Here is a 25,976-nt window from a genome sequence, read left to right on the forward strand (position 1 = left end):
TTGGAGAAATTTCTATTCAGGTCTTTTGCTCACTTTTAATTGGGTTATTCAGATATTTTTATACTATTGAGATATATGAGTTCTTTAAAAACTTTGGATATTAACCCCTTCTTTTCAGGTAGTTTGCAGATATTTTTTCCCAATCCATAGGCTGCCATTTCATTTTCCTTATTGTTTCCTTTGTTGTGCAGAAGCTTTTTAGTATTGATGTAGTCCCACTTATTCATTTTTGATTTTGTGGCCTGAGCATTTGGGGTGATATCCAAAAAATAATTCCCTAAGCCAATGTCCAGGAAGTTTTCCCCTATGTTCTCTTCTAGAAGTTTTATAGTTTCTCGTCTTACATCTAGGTCTTCTATCTATTTTGAGTTGACTTTTGTGTATGGTATAAGATAAGGGTCCAATTTCATTCTTTTGTGTGTGGAAGGTAGTTCTATTTTTAATATTCTGAGAAGCCTCCATACTGATTTCCATGAAGCCTGTACTAATTTACATTACCAACAGTGTACAAATGTTTCCTTTTCTCCACATCCTCCTGACATTTACCTTTTGTCTTTTTTATCATAGCCATTCTAACAGGTATGAGGAGATCTTTTACTATGGGTTTAATTACCATTTCCCTGATTAGTGATGTTGAGCATTTTTTCAAATACTTATTGACCATTTGTATATCTTCTTTTGAGAAATGTCTATTCAGGTCTTTTGCCCACAGTTTAATTGGATTATTTGTTTTCTTACTGTTGAGCTGTTTGAGTTCCTCATATATTTTGGATATTAACCCCTTATATAATAGGATGTATGCTTTCCAACTATTTCTCCCATTCCATAGGTTGTCTCTTCACTCTGTTGATTGTTTCCTTTGCTTTGCAGAAGCTTTTTAGTTTGATATAACCCCATTTGTCTAGTTTTGCTTTTGTTGCCTATGCTTTGGGGGTCATATCCTAAAAATCTTTGCCCAAACCAATGTCAAGAAATTTTTTCCCTATGTTTTCTTCTCGTATTTTTACAGTTTCTGGTCTTATGTTTTAAGTCTCTTAACTATTTTGAGTTGATTTCTGTATATGGTGTGAGATGAAGGTCTGATTTCATTCATTCTAGAACCATTTATTGATGAGATTGTCCTTTTCCTGTTGTGTGTTCTTAGCACCTTTGACAAAGACCAAGTGACCATAAATACATGGATTTATTTGGGGGCTCTCTCTTCTGTTCCATGGGTCTATTTTTATGTAAGTATGTCTGTTTTTATGCAAGTATCATGCTTTGATCACTATAGGTATGTAGTAGATTTTGAAATGAGGTACTATGATGCCTCCAGCTTTGTGCTTTTTTTGTTCAAAGTTATTTGGCTATATGGACTCTTGTGGTTCTATACAAATTTAAAAATTGCATTTTTCTATTTCTGTAAAAAATGTCATAATTTTGATAGGGATTGCATTGAATCTATAGATTGCTTTGGGTAGTATGGACATTTTAACAACATTAATTCTTCCTATGCATTAAAAACAGGATATGTTTCTATTTATTTGTGTCTTAATTTCTTTCATCAATGTTTTATAGTTTTCAATGTCTATGTCTTTCACTTCCTTGGTTAAATTTATTCCTAATGATTTTATTATTTTTAATACTGTTGTAAGTGGGATTATTTTCTTATCTTTTTTGGATAGTTCATTGTTAGTGAACAGAAGTGCTACTGATCTTTGTATGTTGATTTTGATAAGATCATGTCATCTGCAAACATAGACAATTTCATTACTTCCTTTCCAGTCTGTATGCCTTTTATTTCTTTTCTTTCCTAACTAAGAAGTGGTGACAGTGGGCATCCTGTCTTGCTCCTTATCTTATAGGAAAATCTTTTAGTTTTCTACCATTGAATATGGTGTTAGCTACAGAGTTGTCATATATTATTAAATGTAAATGGATTAAATCCTCCAGTCAATAGACATTGAGTGGCTGAATAGATTTTTTTTAAAAAATGAGATCCAATTATATGTTGCCTAAAATAGACTAATTTTACCTTTAAGGATATACATAGGCTGAAAGTGCAGAGATGAAAAGGAGATATTCCATGCAAATAATAACCAAAAGAGAGCAGAGGTAGCCATACTTAAATCAGACAAAATAAAACTTAAGTCAACAACTAACACAAGAGACAAAGAAAGTCATTATATAATGATAATGTGGTCCATTATCAAGAACATATAATAATTATAAATATATGTGCACCCATCAGAGCACCTAAATATATAAAGCACATATCAACAGAACTGAGGAAGATTTATACAGCAATACAAAAGTAGTAAGGGGATTCAATACTCCAATTTCAACAAAGGATAGATCATCTAGACAGAAAATCAATAAACAGAAGACTTGAACATCATAGTCCAAATAAACTTGATACACATTTACAGAACATTTCATACAACAACATGGCTCTTTCTCCAGGATAGAGCATATTTTAGGCCACGTAACAAGTCTTAACAAATTTAAGAAGATTGAAATCATATGAAGCATCTTTTCTGACCACAATGATATAAAATTAGAAATAAGTAACAGGAAGAAAATTAGAAAATTCAGAAATATGGGGAAATTAAACAACACAGTCTTAAACAATGAATGGGTCAAAGAAGAAATCAAAAGGAAAATTTAAAAATATCTTGAGACTAATGAAAATGAACATACAATATTCAAAACTTATGCAGCAAAAGCAGTTCTAAGAGAGAAGTTTATGTTGATAAACACCTACATTAAGTTAAAAAAAAGATCTCCAACAACTTAACTTTATATCTCAAGGAACTAGAAAAAAAGAACTAAGCCCAAAGTCACCAGATAAAAAAATAATAAAGATTAGAGCAGAAATAAGTGAAATAAAGACTAGAAAATCAATAGAAAACATCAATGAAATTAAGAGTTGAGTTTTTAAAAAAAAAATTGACAAACCTTTAGCTAGACTAAAAATAAATGAGAGGACTCAAAAATGAAATTATGAATAAAAAAGGAGGCATTACAACTGATACCACAGAAATATAAAGGATCATAGTACCATGAACAATTATACACAAATTAGACAACTTAGAAGAAATATATAAATTCCTAGAAATATTCAACCTACCAACACTGAATCATGAAGACATAGAATATGTCAATAGACCAATAACTAGTAAATAGATTGAATCAGTAATAAAAAGCCTCCCATCATAGAAAAGCTTATTACCTGATGTCTTCACTGGTGATTTCTACCAAAGTTTTAAAGAACAATTAAGGACAATCTTTCTCAAGCTCTTCCCAAAAATTAAAGAGAACAATTCCCAAATCATGTTATAAGGCCAGTATTACCATGATACCAAAGCCAAAGACACTACAAAAGAAAATTACAGGCCAATATTTCTGATGAATATTGATGCAGTAATAGCAAATTGTATTTAATGGAACATTAAAAGGATCAACATATGCAAATCAATAAATGTGATATACCATATTAACACAATGAAGTAAAAATATCATGTGATCATCTCAATAGATTCAGAAAAAGCATTTAACAAAATTCAACATCCTTTTTTGATTAAAAACTCTTAACATATCAGGTACAGAAAGAATGTATCTCAACACATTAAAGGCTGTATATAACAAGTTCACTTGTGCAAATTTTCTGTACAGACACAGAAATCTAAGTAACCATAACTAACTTGTATCACTTGATCTGCTTCTTTGATCCCACATTCTCCACAGAATAACTTAATTGATTATTTAAATGTGTAAATCACATTATGTCAACTGCTGTTTTAAACTTGCAATGCTGTCTCATTTCAACTTGAAGAAATGTCAAATAATGTACTTAACATGAAATACAAGGCCCTACATGCTCTGACCTTTGCCTCTCTTCTTCTTCCTCTCTATACCCCCCCAAAATGAGCTGCTTTTTTATTCCTGGAAAAATAAAATTGCCAAGTTCCATGTTAGGTCTACTGTACTTGCTGTTCCCTGCACTGGAAAACTCCACTCTGAACTTTCCCATTTTGTCACCTGGGTTTCAGAAAGTTCTCCTATTCTGTGAAGACTTCCAAGACCAGCGACCTGGACCAGAACCTACTCATGCTGCTCTATGGTTCAGTCCTGCTTTAGTGTCTCCACAGCACATATTACTGATTGAAATTGTCTTATTCACTTATTTGTGAACTTGTTGACTGGGATGAATCAATGAATGAACAATGTGAAATATACATCCAGCTTTGAAAAGGCAGTGGAAACTTGGAGAGAAGATATTAAGATGATGGCACTTTTTTCCCCTGCTTGCTCATCTCTCCCAGTAACTTGAGTCCTACTACCCAGCTGAATACCAGGCTGCATCTATAAAGTCATCCTCAAAACATGACTGCAACCAAATCCCCCACCCAGCCAGCCAGCCAGAGCCCAACCACCATCCCCTGAGCTCATTTGCCACCACCACACAATGTAACCAGCCATAGAATAAGCTTTGCCTTGAATGTTTTCAAATAGTTATGAAGAAAAATACATAAAGAATAAGCTCTACCCCCTCATGTTTGAAACTATAATATTAAAATAAAGATATATTTTACATTTTGGTTACCTTTAATATATTTGTGAACAAATAGTGGTGACAACACATTGTAATACATGAATAACTCAAAAAAGTCATATATTTTATTCTGGCGTTCTACTGACCTCATCTGTAAAAGGGTAAAACTTTTGCATGAAAAGAGGGAGGAGGAGGGAAAGAGACAAAGGAGGGAGACTGAAGGGGAATGAATCCAGGATTCTTCAAAAGTTTAGCAACCACCACAGTTGGCCCAGAGGATGGGAGCCTGGCCTAGGTCAGGTTCTGGCAATCTCAGCAGCACCTAGTTCTCAGAAAGACACAAGTGTGTCCAGTTGATGAAACCTCAGCTAGAGACCCAGAAGTTAGCAGCATCCAAAGACATTCCAGGGTCTGGGAGGAAGAACAAAAGTATAGCTAACTTGTCAACTACCACAAATTCTGCAGCATCCAATGGAATCACCATACGGGCTCTCTCATGCATGACCAGTGTCCTGCAAACTCCGCCAAAGCTCTGAGACGTAAATGTGACCAGTCTCAGCAAGCCTCCTACCACACAGCAGAGCAGGGAAGAATAAAGGCAGTCCGTGGGCTTAGAGGGCAGGGGCCCAGCAGCACCCTGGAACTTTGGGAGGATTGGGAGGATTCTGGGGTTCAGGGACTCAGTGGTGCAGGCTTGTCTATCAAAGCACCATCCTCAGGCTGAGGGCTGAGCCTCAGGCCCCAAAGCTGTGCGCGCTGTGTCCACCAAGCGCCTCTTAGCCCGAGCATGGAGAGTCGGCACCGGAGCGCCCAGTTTACGACGAGGACGACCGCGACCATTTTTGCCCTTTGGTGGGTGGAGAATTTGTGCAGACAGACCTAGGGTGGGCAGTGGGGTGCTGGGTTGCCGGGACCTGTGGATCCTCATGGCCCCGGGCTGGGTAGCAGTGGTACGGGCCACAGATCCCCGAAGGGGAGAAGAGTGAACAGGGGCGCTGTTGCGTGTACGACCACTGGCGGCCACAGGCCGAGGGGGACGCGGGGCCTGGCGGGGTGGGAGATGCCTCAGGCCCAGCTTGGCTTTCCTGGGTGCTTGGACCTCCCTCCAGATGGTCAGCTCCTGGCTGGCCAGCGCCCCGGACTCCCTGTGGTCCACAACCATCCGGTCTTGCCCGCGTTTCCACAGCTCATAGCGCTCGGGTTGCAGGATGCGCACGAAGGCATCCATGGAAAAGGTCACCCTGGCCTCCCCGCAGCTGCACTGCGAAGCCACTTTGCCATAATCGATCCATCGCGGGGTCGCGAAATTGATGGCCTCCGCGCAGTTGAAGCCATGGTTGAAGCCAGCATGGTAGCCGTAGGGAAAGGTCACCATGAACTCTCCAGCCTCCTGAGTCATGCGACTGAAGGGAATCCCATTGTCCTTGAGGACAGTGGGCGAGATGAGAGCCACCTTGTGCCTCAGGAAGGCCTCACAGCCCCTGGCACTGCCCGGGAAAAGCACCCGGGCCAGGCGTTCCAGGCGCAGGCCGTGTTCTGGGGGCACCGCGTACCAGGTTTTGGGCTCCCCGAAGTGCAGGTAGTTGATGCTGTAAAGGTCCATGTCCTCCGTGTGCCACGCAAAGGTGGTCTTCCACATGCCAAAGTACAGGTAGGGTGTGTTGACGCCTTCGATGACAACTCCACATTCCTGCTCCAATAGGTCCTGAATTGTTCCCAGGTGCCCAAGGTTCCATTGTTTAGTGTTTTCATCAAACAAGGAGCCACTGACATCAGCACCATAAATTGGTGAATCATAGATGCGACTCTTCCAGTATTTTCTCTCCAAATCTTCAAAATTCAGGTGTGGTGGAGTCCGATATTTTTCACTGTTTGCCAAGCAGCGATACTGCCCCAGGGTCATGGCTTTCTTCTTTTTATGGTATTGAGTAAACACCCCTGCCTGCCCAGAGGCCACCTGCTGGAGAGGAGTGGTTATTAAGATGTCACTGATGTCATCATAGGTCTGTCTGGCTTTCCATTCCTTGGGTGGAATTACCTTGGCTAGGCCAGCTCGGTGTGCACCTTGGGATTCCATGTAAGCAATATATTTATCAAAATCATTAAACTCTTCTTTGGTTGGATGAAATATCATTATGCTACAGTTTGGATTCTGGGCACAGTTGGCCTTAGACTTCATAGTTCAATTTAATAAACAGCAAACTCCCAGTGTTTAGGTATGTTCTGGATAGTTGAGGATGCAGGAAAATGCTACTTGTGAAAAACTGGGTTGTTGTATGTATGAGGTAGCAGGATCTACCAGCCAATGTTTTTGCAAATGGGATGATAATCTTTCTTAGGCTTGTTGGTGCACCAGGGAAACTCCAATCTGGGCAGCAGCTCTACCCAGAGACTGATGGTGTCTGTGCTTGCAGTTCTGTTATGTTTCTCAGTTGCTGCCTGCCTCTGTTCTTTTGAGGTCTATTGAATTACTCAGACCTGGGTGGGTGACCCAAATATAGCAGAATAGGACTTCGGGCAGTCTTTAAAATGAAATCTAAATGAAAAAAATACCAACGCATTGAAAATTAATATTTGGAAAAAGTTATTAGGGAACTGCAAATTAAATACCACAATGACATATTACTATACAAAGAGAGGGTAAAATTTTATAGGGTTGACAATATGAGTGATGGTATAGGTGTGGAACAATAGGAATTTCCATAGTACTAGAGAGAATGAAGCACAACAATCACTTTGGAAAACTATGTGGACAGTATCTTCTACAACTGCACTGTTCCACAATGCCTAGGAAATGTGTATGGCTGTGCCCTGAAAGTCATGCCCAGGAATGTTCGCAATAACATTGTTTCCCGTAGCCAAATGCTGTAAACAAACAACCCAAATGTTCATCAACAGTAGAATGGATAAGTACATTGTCGTATATCCATACAATGGAATACCATATGGCAATGAAGGTAAACAAAATCCACATAAAAATACAATAGATTTTATAAAGATGATATTGAGCAAAATTATTCAGACTCAAAAGAATGCCTATTCCATAATTCCATTTATATTAATATGAAAAGGAGGCAAAGTAATCCATGTTCGAAGTCAAGAGTAGTTACCTTTGAGAAAGAAGCTGTTGTGGGGAGGGCATAAGAGCATCTCTGGAGTAAAATTAATCTATTGTGAACCTGTATACTGGTTACATGCCCATCAGAATAGCTAATGGTGATAATTCATCAAGCTATGATGATTTTCACAAATTTCTGCATATGTTAATTTAAAAATAGAGCATAGAGAAAAGGCATTAAAAACAACTAAGAGATGTATTTCATTGTATTAAAAGCAAAAGGAAAAATGATTGAAAACAAATGAACTAATAAATGAGCATTCAATGACAAAGGCAGCAAATTAGAATTAGAGAAAGAAGGAATAGTAAAGAAACAACAAAAAATAAAGATAATGTGTTTCCTTAACTCATACTGTGTGACTTTGTTGTATTTGTCCCCTATGCCTTGCACAACTGGTAGCAGCCTAAATGCTGTGCTGAATCAAAATTTTCCTCTCAGGGTAGAAAATCTACTTACCATTCATCAAAAATAATTATAATCATAACATTTGATAGCTGAAAAAAATTCCATTTTATGGAGAAAACGGATTCAATTTTTCCCCTATTATTAGACAGTTTTTTGTTTTCACTTTTCCACAATTATTACTAATTGCTTATACTTAAATATGTGGCCCATATTTTAGTATCTAGAACAAATACACTCAGTAAAATATTGGTTGAATGAATGAAGTTCCTTAGATTAGTACTTATAAAGGGAATTACTTTATTGTAGGATTTAAATATTGTAAGATCTTTAATACATGTTGCCAAAACTTTCTGGAAAGAACACATATTTTATGTCCTCAACTTTGATCAACTTTACTTTGAAAAAAATGCTTTACTAACTTGATAAGTGAAAAGGTATAGTTCAAATTTTAATTTACATTTCTTGGATTACCACTAAGGTTGATTTATTTTTTATGAATATTAGTCATTTGGATTTCATCATATGTGTTGGTTCATCCCTTTGCCCATTTTTCTCTAAAAGGGTCTTGTGTGTCTTCTCATCGACTAATATGAACACTTTACATAATACTTATAATATTTTACATAGTATATGAACTTTTACATATTACTTTTATGAATATTTTACATATTAAACCCTTTGTTAGATATTTTAATAGTTTTCCCATTTGTCATTTATTATTCCTTTAATTTTGTTTAACAAAAAATGGTTTTGACATATATTTCAATGCTTTATGTTGCTGAATCTATCTTTTCCTTTGTAATATTTTTTAAGCCTTGTATGTTTAGAGAGCTACTTCTCCATTTAGAGGCAAATAACTATCTTACAGTATTTTTCCTTTCATATGCTAATTGTACCTTTAATTCTGATTTTATGTATACCTTTAATTCTGTTTTTTTGGAGAGGGGATTATTAACTTTTGAAATTGTTTTGTAGATATTGGTGTGAGGATGGGTATGAGGACGTAAATATTATTCCTGATGACCTGTTTGGTGTGTGTGGATGTTGTGTGCATTTGTTTGTTTCTCTCTTTCTCTCTCCGTTTATAGGGGCTTTTCTTTGACCCAATGTTCTTCAATTTTATCAATCTCAAAAACTGAGTTCTTTAATTTGGGGAATTTTTTTGAGTTATTTCTTTGATGACTTCCTCTACTTCTTTTCCTCCGTACGTTAACTCCTGTTATTTGGATATTGGAGTTCTTATGGATTGGACCTCTAATTTTTGCATCTTTTCTCTTGCAATTTTCTATCCTTTATCACTAAGTTCTATCTTCTGAAAAGTTTCTTCATCTTCCAAACTTCCATTTGTCTTTTCCATTTCTCCTATCAAATTTTTAATTTCCAGAAGATCAATTCTATTCCCTTAGTTTCCTGTATGTGTACAGATTCCTTTTTTTCTTTCTTAATTGTCTTGTTCTTGCTTCATGGAAGCATTTCTTCTTTTATATCTCTGGAAATACTAAAATATCAATGGTTTTTAAAGTTTTTTCTTCCTGTGTGGTCTATTTCTTTGAAATTACTTTTTGTCCTTTTTTTTTTTTTTTTGCTTTGGTCTCTTTCATGCTTAAGGCTTTCCTCAAATGACTAATGGCCCTTAGTGGTTGGCTTATATATAAAAGTACAGTATAAAAATGCTGATTAGAAGCTCACAGTACATGAATGGTTTTGGTGATTATACAATACTTCTCTGCATGGTGACCTGGCTGGACTGTTTCCTGGGTGAGCCCCTGATGCTGGTATCTCTAGGGCTGGTCATAGTCAACAGTGAAAGATCCTCCAGTCTTTCTCCTGGAGGAGAGAGGTCTGGCTTCCCCACCAAATGGAAAAAGAGGCCTACAAATTCCTAAAGATATCATCCTTGCAAAGTTCACTTTATCAACTTGTTTTCCCTGTGACAAAAGTTCACGCTCAACAATTCCTGGAAATTCCCAATCCAGAGACCACATTTTTCAACTACTCTAGAGAATGAAGTTCAATCTTCTGCGAGGGTGGAAGAGGGGCAGTTTACTCTCAGCTGCTCAGAAGAAGGGTAGAGACCTGGGGCTCTGCTTCTTAGACTTGCAACAAATCTCCTTAGCCTCATTTTAACTGCCACTTCCAGAGGTACCTAATGACATGGCATCTTAACCCTTTTGGGTTCTGTACAAACAATTGTGTTGCTTCTTGGCTTTCCTCACTGCCAATTTAGGATTCAACTTCCCAGGGTTTGATAAATCAGTTTATATTTGTCAATCGGCTTTCCAACTTCCAAAATTTGGCAACTACTTTGTCTTCTTTACCATTTTCTGTCTTTGTAATTTATTTCTTAAAACAAGAAAATTCCTGTTACTGTCACTTTAGTGGGGTTTTGGAAGGGAGCGAAGTAAATGATTGCATTTAAATCCACCATCCTTATTGCTTCCTGTTTTTCCAAATGTATTTCTCAATAGTTCTTATACAACCTCTTGGTTCCAGTCAAATAATCATTGCCCTGACTCTATTCTCTTCTTCCCTCACTTCACTTCTCTCTCCCTTCTCTTTCCTAAATTACAAACCCTGCCTTTCAGACCAATCCAAGGCTCTCCTATACAAGGGTTCTTTCTTTATCAACCCCCAACCTTGGTGGGGATTCTGTCCTCTACACTCCATGAGTGCTATTTGCCTGGGCCATTTATTTGGTGCTTAATACAAACTGTTGCAGTGGGAGCTCTCCAGAATGTGTCTTACTTGACAGGCAGCTTTCATCTCTAACGGGCACTTATCTAAGGTAATAAATCTCTTCCATCAGATGTGCTTGCTTCTCTAAGATATCTGCATGTCTCTGACCCACAAGCTTCCATATACCCTTCTTAATAAGCTGCATGGGAAAGGGAAGATTTTTAAAAGGTGACTTTTCCAGTGTTCTTTGTGCCTACAAATGCCAATATTTGGTATGGACTTCCTATTTAGGAACATCCAGAACAAGTGTGGATATAGAAGCAAAGACACATGGCAGGAAGCATCAGGCATGAATAGCATAGATTAAATTGTGACACGAAACCCAAAGTTTAGGATGTGGCCTTTAAATCCAGAAAATTAAGTATAGCATTATAATTTCATTGTGACATATAATAAATTGAGCATGGGATTATTAATCATTTTCAAGTCATCTCTGCTCATTTTCATTTGTTGCGTGGATACTATGGCAGCAATAGTGGTATCTGGCAGCAGAGAGAAGCAGGAGCCAGAAGTCCTCTTGAACCCATCTACAAGGACACACCACTCTATTGAGTTTTGAGACAACTTCTAATATATACTTCTATGCACTGTCAATAAACTTTAAGTATATTTCTTGAAAAGCTTGTAAGCTTGGTTCTTGGACTCTCCCAGAAATTCTGTAAATTGCTTAATAAGTTTTTTTTAATCCCTTTTGGCTTAAACTGAATAGAGTGAATTCTACAGTAAGCAACTAAAGAACCCTGACCAATACATTTCCCCTCTCTCATTCCCACTCCTCCCACTCACATATGTTAGCTGTTTCTTCTGTTTGTTCTTCCTGTATTTCTATCATTTTCAGTTTTAAATACTGTGGACACTCATACTATAAAAGATATAGATTTAGTTCTCTTATGCCCCACCCCAACACACATAGACTTTCCCTAGCCCTCTCATACAGCTATGTAAAATTTTTTGGTTAAATCAAAAGTCTGAATGTTTACCAAGTAAAATTAGTCACAGCTAAGTCACGTAATATACTATAATTATGCTGCCATTCATGTATAAATTTTTATTTATCCTATAGTTAATAATTGTCTCAGTATTTCATTTGCTTGGTTTTATATATATTAGTTCATTCCCAGATTCATTTCCAGAAATGTAAATCTCTTCTACATGCATAAGACACGTTGGTACTGAATCAGATTTCTTGTCTCAGAAATGTCCTTCCTGGAGCCTTCATACGCTTTCTTGAATCTAGACTGGCTGGTCTTTAGGTTGTCACACAACCTGCATCCTGAGGTTTCTGTTCACCAGGGGATCTCAATTTTCCTCACTTCAGTTTCTTTCCTGGTTTACTCCCTGTGTTGGTAGAGCATATCCACCAGGAGCATTCTTGGAAACTTCATTAGAGAATAAGTAGCTCACAGAATCTCCAGGACCAGAGACTAGGGTTTGAAGATTGTGCATCCAGGAACAATACCTAAATTATCCAATAAACCATACTGAGGAATTCATATACCTCCTCTGGTAAGGCACCAAAGACTCTGGGCAAGGGACATTTCAAACTAGAATCTAAGCCACTGCTATCTCTGAAAGGTCAGTCTCTCTCTCCCCTCCTCCATGAAGAGATCCTCCACAAAATCTACTTCCTCATATTTCTTCAAATTGAGGTCTTCCATGGGAATGTCTGATTGGTAGAGTGTAGGTCACAGGTCTATATCTTCGTCATATTAATAATAGATGCTGGAGAGTTGAGTTTTATCCTCCACTTTGGTGAGGCAGTAATCATAATGTGGGAACTTACCCAAACATAAAAAGGGAATTTTAAGGTTATTGGGTATCACAACTGTCTACCAGAGTTCGCATGTCTTTGTTCTACCCTCACATGCTTTTCTTTCAGGATTTTGAAAACACTGTTCCACTGAATTCTAGCTTCCAGAAATCCAAAACCCATTTTCTGATCCATTTTGCATAACCCATTTTTATTTTCTGGGTATTCCTCTGCTCCTTATTTTCTGAGATTTCTTTAAGATATGATTGGTAAGTGTTTTTTGTCAACTACTGTGCTAGACTTTTCAATGTAGAAATTCTTTCTTCATTGCTGTGAAATTGTCTTATATCATTTCTTTAATGTATTCCTTTGCATTTCATTTTCAGTTCTCTCTCTCTCTCTTTCTCTTTGGAAATACAATTAGTTGGACATCAAATCTCTTCACCGATCCTCACCTAAAATGTATACATTTATCTCATTTGAAATTGAGGCCCAGGAATTTGTGGTATATGAATTTTTGTTTTTGAAAAATACATATAACAAAAACCTGCATTCCAACCAGCCAGAATTGACATCTTAACATTTTATCATATTTGTTTCAAGTAGTTTTTAACAACTTTATTGCGATATAATTTACACAGCACAAAATTCATTCATTTTAAGTGTACACTTCAGTAGTTTTTAGTTTATTTGCAGAGTTGTGCAGTTATCACCACAACCTAATGTTAGAACACTTACATCACTCCAAAAAGAAACCTTGTTCCCATTTACAGTCACAACCCAATTCCACTCCCAACTCCAGGCAACCACTAATTTACTTTATTTTTTTATTTTTATTTTTTATTGTTTTGAGACAGAGTCTCACTCTGTGACCCCAGCTAGAGTGCAGTGGCATCATGATAGCTCACTGCAGCCTCAAACTCCTGCGCTCAAGCAATCCTCCTGCCTCAGCCTCCCAAGTAGCTGGGACAACAGGCACCCACCACCATGCCCACCTAATTTTTTCTATTTTTAGTAGACACAGGGTCTTGCTCTTGCTCAGGCTGGTCTCAAACTCCTGACTTCAAGCGATCTTCCCATCTTGGCCTCCCAAAGTGCTAGCATTACAGGCATAAGCCACCACGCCCAGCTCATTAATCTACTTTTTATCTCTGTAACTTTGCCTACTCTAGACATTTAATATAAATGGAAACATATAATATGTGGTCTTTTGTGTCTGTCTTCTTTATCTCAACATGTTTTTGAGCCTCATACATGTTGTATGGTATTTCTTTTTATAGCCAAATAATATTCTATGGTATTCATTTTACTTATCCATTCATCATTTGATGGACAATTTGGTTTTCATTTTTGGACTATTATGAGTGACTATTATGAATAATGCTGTTATGAACACTCATGTATATGTGTGAACACATGTTTTTATTTCTCTTGGGTAGATACCTAAGAGTGGAATTGCTGGGTCATATAATAACTGTACGTTTAACATTTTGAGAAATTGCCACACTGTTTTCCAAAGTAACTGCAGTGTTTTACATTTCCACTAGAGCAAGGTTCCAACTTCTCAGCATCCTCACCAATACTTGTATCTTTTTCATTATAGCAATTCTAGTGGTTATAAAGCAGTAATCATTGTAGCTTTGATTTTGCATTTCCTTAATGACTAATGATGTCGAGCATCTTTTCATATGTTTATTGGCCATTCATATATCATTTTTGGAGAAATTGTATTCAAATCCTTTGCTCATTTTTAAAAATTTGTTTTCTTATTACTGAGTTTCAAGAGATCTTTGTATGTTCTGGTTACAAGTTCCTTACTGAATATGATTTGCAAATATGTTCTCCAAATATGTTTTCTTTTCACTTTCTTGTCCAAGTCATTCAAAGTACACAAGTTTTAAATTATGATGATCACCTTATCAATTTTTGTTGTTGTTGCTTGTACTTTTGGTTTCGAGTCTAAGAAATTATTGCCCAGCCCAAGGCCAGAAAGATTTTCCTATGTTTTCTTCTAAGTGTTTTATGGCTTTAGCTAACATTTAGGTCTATAATCAATTTTGACTTAATTTTCATGTACAGTGTGACATAGAGATCGAAATTCATTCTTTTGTATGCAGATATCTAGTTGTTCCAGCACCATTTGTTAATGACTATTCTTTCCCCATTGAATCCCCTTGAAACTGTTCTTGAAAATCAATTGACCTATAAATGTAAAGGTTTATTTTGGACTTTCAATTCTATTCCATTGAACCATATGTCTATACTTGTACCAATGTCTTGACTATTATAGCACTGTAATAAGTTTTTAAATAGAAAAGTGTGAGCTTTCCAAATTGCTCTTCTTTTTCAAGATTGTTTTGGCTATACTGGATCCTTTATGTTTGCATATGAATTTTAGGATCAATTTTTAATTTCTTGGGGAAAATACCAGCAGGAATTATCATAGGATTCTAATCTGTAGATCAATTTGGGGAGTATTACTATCTTAATAATATTGTCTTCTGATCCATGGATAAGGAATGTCTTCCATTAGCTCTTATTTAACAATGTTTTATAGTTTCCATATAGAAATCTTCTTTTGTTAAATTTATTCCTAAGCATTTTATTCTTTTTTACACTATTTTGAATGGAACTGTTTTCTCAATTTTGCTTTCAAATTCTTCATTGCTAGAGTATCAAAATCAGCCAATTTTTGTATACTGATTTTGTATCCTGCAATCTTGCTGAACTTCTTTTTTAGTTCTAGTAGTTTTTTAGCAGGGACCTTAAAATGTTCCATATAAGATCATCCCATCTGTCAATACAGATAGTTTTATTATTTTCTTTTCAATCTGGATGTCTTCTTTTTCTTGCCTTAATTAACATTACCTTCAGTGTAGAAGAAATAAATATTTCAGATGAAGTGGATGTTCCTTTCTGATCCAAATCCTAAATTCATTCTATTCTCTTTTCTTCTCCCCATAAGAAACTACAGTCATAAATTGCGTGCACTTTCCATTTTTGAGAATCTTCATCTGTGTGTGTGTATGTGTGTTGTGTATCCATCAGTAATACAGTATTGTTTTGCATATCTGCTATTTTTATTTTATATGAATAATTCTATACTAAATATGTGCATTTTCTGCAATTTTTAAATTCAACATTAACAGTTTTGAGATGTGTTCATATCTACATATAAACATATATAGATATGTAGATATACATATGTATGTATATATACACACACTGTATATACATTATATATAGTCTGTTGTAAGAATATATTTTATTAATGCATTTCCCTATTGGTAGATATTTACATTACTTCCAGTGCAGCATAAAAAACCCTTTACATATGTCCTTGTGCTTGTACATGATAATTTATATAAGGTAGATACTCTGAAGTATCATTTCTAAGTGATATAGAAACTACATTTTTTCTTTTACTAGGGAATGTCAAATTGCTCTACCTAGTTGCTATCCTAATTAACATATACACTAATAAAGTAGGAGAGTTTCTGTTTCTCCACACCTCCAGGTGCATTTGATAATGTCAATTTTTTAATAGTTGGCAATTCGATTGGTAAAATAATTTATCTCCTTTTATTTTATTATTATTAATATTGTTATGTGGCCTGTTTACTGGTGAAGTCAAGTATTTTTTCATTGATTTACTGACTGTTTGTGGGTTTCAGTTCTGTGAATTACCAGTTATATCTTTTGTTCATTTTTACAGTTAGATTGCTTTTCTTTTTCTACTGATTTGTAAAAGTTCTTTAAATATTTGGGATGCTAATCCTATATATATTGTATTATTGCAAATACCTTATCCCAGCCTGCAACCTCCATTTAAATGGTTTGTAATTTTTTAAAGATATTTTGAAAAAATTAAATGTAATCAAATTTATTAATCTTTTCCATTATGACTTGTGCTTTTATGTCCTGTTTAAGTAATCCATCTCTTTGAGGTCACAAAAATCATATTTCTTGTTATTGTTTTAATTTCTTTTTCACTTTTATTTGTTTTACTCATTTAGAACACTGTGTTGTTGCTAGGAGAAAGAGTTCTGTGTTTTTGTTTTGGGTTGGGTTCTTGCTTTCTGTTTTGTTTTGTTTTTAGAAATCCAGTTGTTTACCACCATTTTCCTCATTGAGTTGGAATCCTCCTCTCTCAAATGTCAAGTTACAATATAAGTATGGATGTCTTTCTAGATTCTCCATCTGGTCCATTTGTTTATTTGTACATTTCTGTGTCAATACTATTCTGTTTTAATTATTATAGCTTTATACTTATTATTAGTAGTTGGTAAGGCAAATCCTCATGTACTGATTCATCTTTTTTCAGAACTGGCTATATTTATAATTAAGCTTTAGTATTCATTTTAGAATAAATCTGTCAAATTCTATAAAAATCCTATTGATTTGAATTGGAATTGTATTGAAATTACAGAAAAATTTGAAGTAAATTTTCATAGCTCCTATATTAAGCATTCCTACCTATTGACTGGTATATTTATCCACTTATTTAGATCTTGTTGTGTGTATGTCAATAAAGTTTCAGAATTTTATCCATAAAGATAATTAATCTATTTCCTTAGATATATCCTTAGGTACTTTATAACTTTCTACTGTAAATGGAAACATTTTCTCTATTAATTTTTCTTATTATTTATTGATCTTATATTCCCTTTTTAAGCCTTATATCTCTTATTTCCTATTTGTTCTACTAGCTTGACCACTGATTCCAGAATTTTCCATGTAGATAATCATATTTTCTAAGAAAAGGAACACAAAAATTATATCTCTTCTTATTCCAATACCTATACCTCTTACTCTTTATTTTGAAAATAAGAAGAATGGTAATCTTGACTAACTAGATATGATCTCTAGTAAAATACTGAATGGTGACTGAGTTAGAAAATATTCTATACTCATTTCAGATTTGAATGAAACTGGTTCTAAATATTAACATTAAGTTACAGCCTATTATTTATCACCTCATCTGAGACACATTTGAGAGTAAAAGGGACCCAAGGATAACAGGCATAAACCAAGACCCTACTGATAGATCAGATAGTTAAAAAGCAATAGACATGTAAAACTCTGTACTCCCAGACTGCAGAATATATTTTCCAAGTACTATTTAAACTTTATAAAATTTACCGTAAAACTGTGGCTATAAAACAAGTTTTAACAAATGTGAAGGGTTGAAAATAGATCATGTCACTACAAAACAATTAAGTCAGACATTAACATCAAGAAGAGAACTAGAAAATTACCAATTTTACAAAAATACACTTCTAAATAAATCCTCAATGATAATAAAATTTAAAAAGGAAATTAGGAAATACTTTGAACTAAATGAGAATGAAAATACTACATTTCAAATCTTGTAGGATGCAGGTAAATAGTATTAAAAGGGAAATTCATAGACATAAGTACTTAAGAAAAGGAAGAGGGCTAAAAAAGTAAATGAGCTAAGTATCCATCTGCGGAAGTCTGAAAAAACTAGCAGCAAAGAAAGTAGAAGAAGGGAAATAATAAAAGACCAGAAATTGATGAAATACAAAGCTAACAGAAAATAGAGGATGAACAAAACTAAAAGTTGTTTTTTAAAATGTCTAATAAAACTAAAAAGCCTTGGGTGAAAATGGTAAAGAACAAAAATAGAAGACACAAATAACCAATATAAGAAAGATACAGAGATCATCGCCACAGATGCTGTAGATATTTAAAAAAATATAGTATGAGCAACTTTATGACAATAAATTTTAAACTTTAGATAAAATAAACTTATAGAAAAAATATGACAGCAAAATTGACACAAGAAGAAATAAACAGGACACTAAACATATCCATAATCATCAAAGACACTGAAGCAGTAGCCAAAACTCTTTCCAGAAAAAAACCACTAGGCCCAGATGGCCATACCAAGCAAATTTTACCAAACATTCAAGGAAGACATAATTCCTATCTTAGACAAATTTTCTCAGAGAACAGAAAAAGAAAATATACTTCCCAAACTCATTTTATGATACAAATTCCCAACAAGGATACTATGAGAAAGGAAAATAATACGCCAATCTGGCTAATGACAGTAGATATAAAAATCCTAAATAAAATCTGAGCAAACTGATTCCAGCAATATGATCAAGATAGGTTTATTCTAGGAATGAAAGGTTAGTTGAAACTTAAAAAAAATATGCAATAGCACATAAAAAATTAAAGAGAATCTCATTAGATGCAAAAAAGGTACTTGGTAAGATTCATCATCCTTTCAGCAAATTAAAAATAGTAGGCAAAATCTTAATAGAATAAAGTGCATCTACCTAAAACCTTCAGCAAAATCACACTTAATGAAAAGTTAAAGGTTTTCCCTTTCAGACCAGGAAAAAAACAAGGATATCTGCTATGAGCATTTTTAGTCAACATTGCCCTAGAAATCCTAACCAACATAAGAAGGCAAGGAAGAAAGAAGGAGGGAAGGGGATAGAGATAGAAAAGGAATAAACAAAGCTGTCATTGTTGGCAGATGACATGACTGTATATATGAAAAAATCCAAATCTCTGAATAGACCATTGAACTAATAGAGTTTGGCAAGGTCTCTGAATTTAACATAGCTATATACAAAAATCAATTATATTTCTATAAACCAGCAACAATTAAACAATCAAAATTTAAGAAAAATGCCATTTATAATAGCATTAAACATTGACACTGAAGACTAAAGCTAATGAAAGTTTGCAAGATTTCTATGAAGACATAAATATACTCAGAGAAGAAGTACATTAAATATACTTTATACTATTTAAAAACAACCTAAATATATGGAAAGATATAACCTGTTCATAGATTTGAAGACTCAATATTGTAAAAATGCTATTCTTCTTAATCTATAGATTCAGTGTTATCCCAATTAAAATCTCAAAAGTATTCTTGTGGAACTTGATGACTGAACCCTAAATTTTACAGTAAAGTCTATAGGGCTAAGAATAGCAAACACACTCTTATAAAAGAGGAATAAGTAAGAAGACTTGCTCAACCAGATTTCAAGACGCCTCTTCCATCACACCATACACAAAAAATGAATATCTGGTGGAGCCGTGAAAGGCCTATGAAACTTTTGAAAGATAATATCTGAGAATATTATTATGACTCCAAAGTAGGGATGTTCTAAATCAAGAAATATCATGCATTAAGCAAAAAGCAAAAGATTGATATATGGAACTATCCTAAAATTAAAGATTTCTGTATATCAAAATATAACAAAAAGAGAAGCCAAGAAGTGGGGAATTAAATGTACAGCACAAACAAGTGACAGAACTGGTGTCCAAAGTATTAAGAAATCATAGAAATCCATAAAAAAAGATAATTCAATAGAAAGACTTAAACAGATAATCTCACAAAAGAAGAAATTCAAATGGACAATAAACAAATGAATTAGTACTCAAGGAAATGCAAATTAAGACCTCAATGATATATCACTATACACCTACCAGATTATCAAGTACAGTGAGTTTACAGAAGAACTCTCATCCCACTAAAAAGATATGTATTTGAAATGCCCACACATGCACCTCTGTAATTTATAAGAATGTTCACAGTGGCATTATTTGTAATATCACTATAATGGAAACATAATTATTAGAATTTATATATTATAGTGTGTATTTTTACACAATGAAATTCTATATGACATACCAGAGCTACACATAATATGCATTAAATGAGAGGGGAAAAAACAAAACATAAAAGAATATATATGATTCATTTATATAAACATTTTGAACATTTATATAAAATTCAAAAATTGGCAAGACTAAATATTTTGAAATGTACACATAGGCATTTAAGTTTATTTTGAGATTTATACTTGATAAATTTTTATAAATGTTCAATGTTTAGTGAAAAGGATGTATACTCTTTTTTGGTTACAGGATTTTATATGTATATACAAACAAAATAAGCATACACATATAATACATGTATATATGCACATACATATATATTAGATCAATGTTGTTAATTTGCTTGATCTACCAATCTGAAGAAATTCATGTTAAAAAGTTCTCACCGTGATGGCAGATTTGTCAGTTTTTCATTTTAATTCTTGATTTTTACTTTTTATTTTTTTCAGGCTATGTGGGTAGTTGCATACATGTTCATGATTGTAATATTTCCAGTGGGTTTTTCTTTGTAATGTAATAAGATGGCCTCTTTGTCTCTATTAATATTATTCAATTTAAAGAATACTTCTGGTAATTAATATTGCTACATAAAGTTTTATGTTTAGAATTTGCCTGGTATGTCTTTTTCTATCTCTTTATTTTCTACATTTTACTTGTTTAATTTTAACTATTTTTTAATGTTTGTTTGTTTTGTTTTTAATTATTAATAACGGACTAGCCAGCTGGTGTGGTGGCCATGTGATTAAATTAGATGAGGGTGGTTAAATTATAATATGATCTAGTAATCTGGCCTGAACCACCAGCAAATGGTATTTTATTTTGAGGCTATCTCCAGGAAACCATTTCTCTAGGCCCCAAGTGTCTTCATTTAAAATCAGGATTTTGTTGGTAGAAGGCAAGCCACTTTATTTTTCTATTCTTCTCACTTGCCAAAAGAGATCAAAACACTAGTTTTTCATATTGGAAAATCTGTCATTTTCAGGCTAAAAAAAAGATTCGATTATATACATATTACTTCATTTTTAAATATGATTTATGACAGATGGGCATTTTTTTCCTTTCTTATTAAAAGCCTCAAAGAAACATTTTTAAACAAAATCTTCACATTTTGTGGGCTGATAACTTTACAAATAAGAGGTTTACTAGAATTGGGGAAGTGATTCAATTGGAAGATGTAGAGAGAGATTGGATTACAGCTGTGATTGGACGGAGGGGAGGGCTGATTTAATTAGAATTTGGATGGTACATACAGAGCCTGATTATTATATGCTTTTTCATTTAGAGATTCTTTCCTGAAAGGAAATTATCTTTCTGGGGTCTTGTCATATCTTAATTTGAAATCAAGATTTCAGTCTATGGCCACACCACCCTGAACACGCCCAAGCTCATCTGAAATCCAGATTTCAGACTAGCAGAATGTAAGTTACTTTTTTCTCCTTTAAAATATAAAACTGATTAAGGCAATAACTTTTTACATCAGAATATGATGTTTTTCCTGTTAAAAGCCATTCATTCACCCATTTGAAAAATGTCTTCTGGGCAACTCTTGGTACCAGGTATTGTTTTAGATGTTTGGCTTACGTTGCTGAGCAAAACAAAGATCCCTGACATTATAGAACTTATAGTTCTACGTGGGAGAGGTAGAGAAAGAAACAATGAATGTAACATAACTAAATTATATAGGGTCATGGATGATGATTTGTGCTATGTATTTATGTATAATACTATAATTTTTAAAAAGAAAAAGAAAAGTAAGGCAAGTGAGATGTGGAGTATAGGATGTTAGGGGACAGAAGGTGAGAACAGCTACAATTTTAAATAGGGCTGCCAGGGTTGGTTGGCCTCATTTGCACAAAGATTTGAGTAAGATAGAGAAAAGTAGCCTTGGCAGAGAAAATATTAATAGCTAGTACAAGGGCCCTAAGGCAGGAGCAGCTGTGCATGTCCGAGCTACTAGGAAGGCATGTAACCTAGGAAGGCATGAACAAGTAATAAGGTCAACAAGGTCAGGGGAAGGCTAGATCACAGAAAATCCTGCAGGTCACTGTGAGCACTTTGACTTTTACAGTGAAGGCGATGGCGGTGGCCAGTGCCTCCCCACTGTCTGACTGGATGCCCTTTTCTCTCACTCCCATCCAACTGTATTATTAATTTTTTTAAATTGCTGCCAATCTGATGCTACCATGTGATAATTTATTGTTAGTTTACTTTCATTTTCCTCATTAGAAGGTTAAATGTCTTTCATGTTTATTGCATATTGTAGACTTGGAATTGCTTTTTCTGAATGGCCTGTTTATATCTTTTGCCCATTTTTTAAATTGGGTTGTTTATATTTTTTATATGGATTATTGTTATTAGTAATAGCAATAATCCTTTATATGTTATAGGTATTACAAAATTTACCTGTTGCTCTCTCATTTATCTAGTGACTTTGTTTTTGGTATCTTCTGTCATAAAATTAATTTTTATATAGATGAATTTTTAAATTACTTCTTTTAAAACTCTTAAGGTATTCTTCCTTAATCAGAAGGTCTTTCCAAACTCTAGGTTCTATAAATGGTTTCTTAAATTTTCTTCTTAAAATTTCTGCTTAGGTTTTTATGGTTTCTTTTTTCCCTTTTTGGTGTTGTTTTTGTGTAAGCTTTGAAGCTGGAATTCCTGCATTACTTCCTGCCAGTCAGTTTTACAATCATGGTTATTATACAAAACATCCTTTTCACATTAAACTAAAATACTACCTTTGTCATACTAAAATGAAGGAGTATTTTTAAAGGTAAAGATATACTTACTATACCATCTCTAAAACCTGATAAGAATGATCTGAAAGGGATGGCTTCATAGATTATGAGAAATAGGAAATGTAGCAGGATGCCGGTCACTGAGACAGCTGGAGGGATTAACACCTGGAGCACAAGGGAGGCATAGTTGGATCACCTGGAAAGCTGAGGCTATGGGCATAGCCAAAAGCAGCTTGATAGATCCGCTGAAAGGGGAAATGAGCCATCCGTGTTTAAGAGCTTGTATTTTCCCAGAAGAACCAGAAGATCTACTCTCAGAATAGAGGATGATGAGGGAAAAGGCGGTGGAAGAGGCATGTAGACTTGAAGAAAGAGTGGAATGTGGGAAATCTTATTATTGGAGAGGGGTAAAATTTAACAATCAGGGGAATTTAAGAGGACTGGCAGGCAGAATTAAGGGCCTAACTAGATTTTTGTGGTAATAGGTTTAAAACAAGAATTCTTGGGATTTTTGCCAACAAGTTAACTGATAGCATGAATTTTAAATTTTTAGTAAACTTACTTTTAGTCTCTTTTTCTTCATACTTTCAGACCATTTAAGTCAAAAAGCTTTTAATTTTTGTGGACTGATTATATTGTATGCTGGTATTAATGAACTTACAAGGTAGTTATTTGATCGAGGTTGGTGGTCAAAAGATTGAGTAGTGGGCTGGCAGTTAAATGGATTGAGGTGATTGACTCCAAACCATTTAATAAAGGATTAATAAAGGGCTAATAAAGGCAGTTGGAACAGAAAAACTGTGGGTATTTTCTATAATTGCATCACCATCTTGTCATGTTACTTCATTCCTCTACTTATACCATATCATTCATTCCTTCAACAAATACTTACTTAACACCTATTATGTGCCAAAGGATACACCAGTGAACGAGACAAAGTTCCTGCTTTCCTGGAACTTATGTTCTAATACAGGAATATAAACAATAACAAAAATAATATTAATAATAATGATAGCTAACATTTACTTAGCAAGTACTATTTGCTGAGACAGTTTTAAGCACTTTACAAGTATTAATTCACTTAATCCTTACAGTAACATTACGAGGTAGGGACTAGAGTTATGCCCATTTTACACATGGGGAGACTGAGGGCACAGAAAGGCAAAATAATTTGCCTAAGGTTACACAGCTAGGAAAGGGCAGAACTGGAATTCAGAATCAAGACAGGCTGTAGATCCCTTTCTCTTAATGGCTTTGCTATGCTGCCTCTCAGACAAGAAACAAAGCAATAAAATAATGAACAGAATAGGTTCAGGTAGTGCTCAGTAGTAGTATGAAAGAATAAAACAGGGTGATGTGATGGTGTCTGTTAGGAGTGCAGATGGAGATGTCAGGGAAAAACTTCACTAAGGAGGTAGCATTAGTGAAGGACAGTAATACAGTAATCTTGGGACACAGGCAACAGAGAAAAGCTAGGGCAAAGGCCTCCAAACAAAAGGAAACTTGCCTTGTTTTGTGAAATAGAAATGCCCACTTGACTGCATTTAGAACTTAGTATCTTGCAGAGTGACTGATGAGAAGTGAAGTCAGGGAAGTAGGTAGCAGCCAAATTCCAAGGGGCCTCAGGTCACATTAAGAAATGTGATTTTTATTTTAAGTGCACTGGAATTTTATGCAGGAAGGTAATACCATTACTAGTTAATTTTATTTTAAACGATCACTCTCACTGATGTACTTAAAATTGACTATAAGAAAAAAGGAAGCAGGAAAATCCATTAGGAGGTATTAACAATTACAATTCAGGTGGGAGATGGTGGTGGCTTGGACAAGCGTGGTGGCAGTGGAATGAAATTTAGGGTAAAATTTTAAAGTAGAATTGGCAAGATCTGCAAATGAACAGGATGTGAAAAGAAAAGGAATTTAAGTAGGCGCCCTGGTATTTCAGTTTGAGTAACTAGTATGATGAGAGTGTCCTTTACAAGATGTGTAGTAAGATTGGGGAAGAAATGCCTTCAGTAAGAAAAAAATCAAGATTTTAATCTTGAACTTTATGGGGGAAGGGACTTTTTGTATTTTGCTTTATTCATTTAAAAGTTTCAAAGAAAGAATTAAGGGAAAACAGCATTTAAATGTTCAATTTTGTAAGCTCCTTACATTTGAAACTAAATTTGGTAAACTGAATTTTCATTTAAAAAATATTTATTGAGCATCTACTATGTGCCAAGGTCTATGTGATGATATACCAAGACAAACTAAGCAAGGAAGATCCCTGCTCTCAGAGTGCTCTTTTTAGGGGAGGGAAGTGGGAGGAGAGACGATTGGTGGCTTTTTTTCTTTTCCCTTTTCGTGGTCTTTTTAAAACTTCACCTAACGCTTGAGTAGCCATCTTAATAATTCTACCTCCTGCTCCTGGCAGTTGGGCCCACCGTTCTAAACGCTCAGCGTCGTCAACGCTAATACTGACATCTTCCCTCCCACTAGAACTTACGCTCTTTAAAAAATAAAAACTTTAACAAACAATACGAATACAACCTCTGCTTTGAAGTCTAATATTTTTGCAGGAATGGTACCTTTATAAAGATCGTGGTTGCCCTCGTACATATTTGTTCTTTCTTCATATCCAATTAAATGAAAACACTAGTTTTTCCGTAGCCCAACTCCCTAGGCTTGTTGGGTCTAGCACAGGAGAAAGGATGGAAGCAGGAGCCGTTGAATTTAAACAGTTTGGTGTAATCCTTTTCCACGCTCTCTCCCGCTAGCCGGGAACGTGGTGTCGGCTACCCGGGGCTTTCCGTCCACGCGGTACCAGAATGATGGAGTCTGGAAGGGGGTCGGGAAAGGAAAAGACGGAAGAGACATTAAGTAATTGGTTCTTGAAGGTATAAAATGATGTTTAGGGTCTACTCTAAGGCACCGATTTCAAACGCCCGCCCCCTGGGCCGTTTCAGCCCCGCCCCTTATTGTCGTCACGCCGACTTCCACTTTAGTCTCTGCGGATTGGTAGTTGCCTCTGGGGCGAGGCTAAA

General features: G+C 35.0%; 1 protein-coding gene across 1 annotated transcript; it reads right to left on the reverse strand.

The window, feature by feature from the left end:
• Positions 1–5,196: 5,196 nt before the first annotated feature.
• On the reverse strand, positions 5,197–25,919 carry KDM4D (lysine demethylase 4D). Its single transcript, XM_045557096.1, has 2 exons — positions 25,521–25,919; positions 5,197–7,070 (listed from the first exon to the last, which is right to left on the reverse strand). The coding sequence occupies exon 2, from the start codon at positions 6,711–6,713 to the stop codon at positions 5,250–5,252; it is 1,464 nt and encodes a 487-aa protein (XP_045413052.1). The 5' UTR covers positions 6,714–7,070; positions 25,521–25,919; the 3' UTR covers positions 5,197–5,249.
• Positions 25,920–25,976: the final 57 nt, after the last annotated feature.

This window comes from Lemur catta, chromosome 7 (genome assembly GCF_020740605.2).
Source record: "Lemur catta isolate mLemCat1 chromosome 7, mLemCat1.pri, whole genome shotgun sequence".
NCBI classification, from domain to species: domain Eukaryota; kingdom Metazoa; phylum Chordata; class Mammalia; order Primates; family Lemuridae; genus Lemur; species Lemur catta.

Bases quoted from the DNA above. Each gene is read 5' to 3' on its own strand.
- KDM4D (XM_045557096.1), bottom strand. From the start codon at position 6,713: ATGAAGTCTAAGGCCAACTGTGCCCAGAATCCAAACTGTAGCATAATG.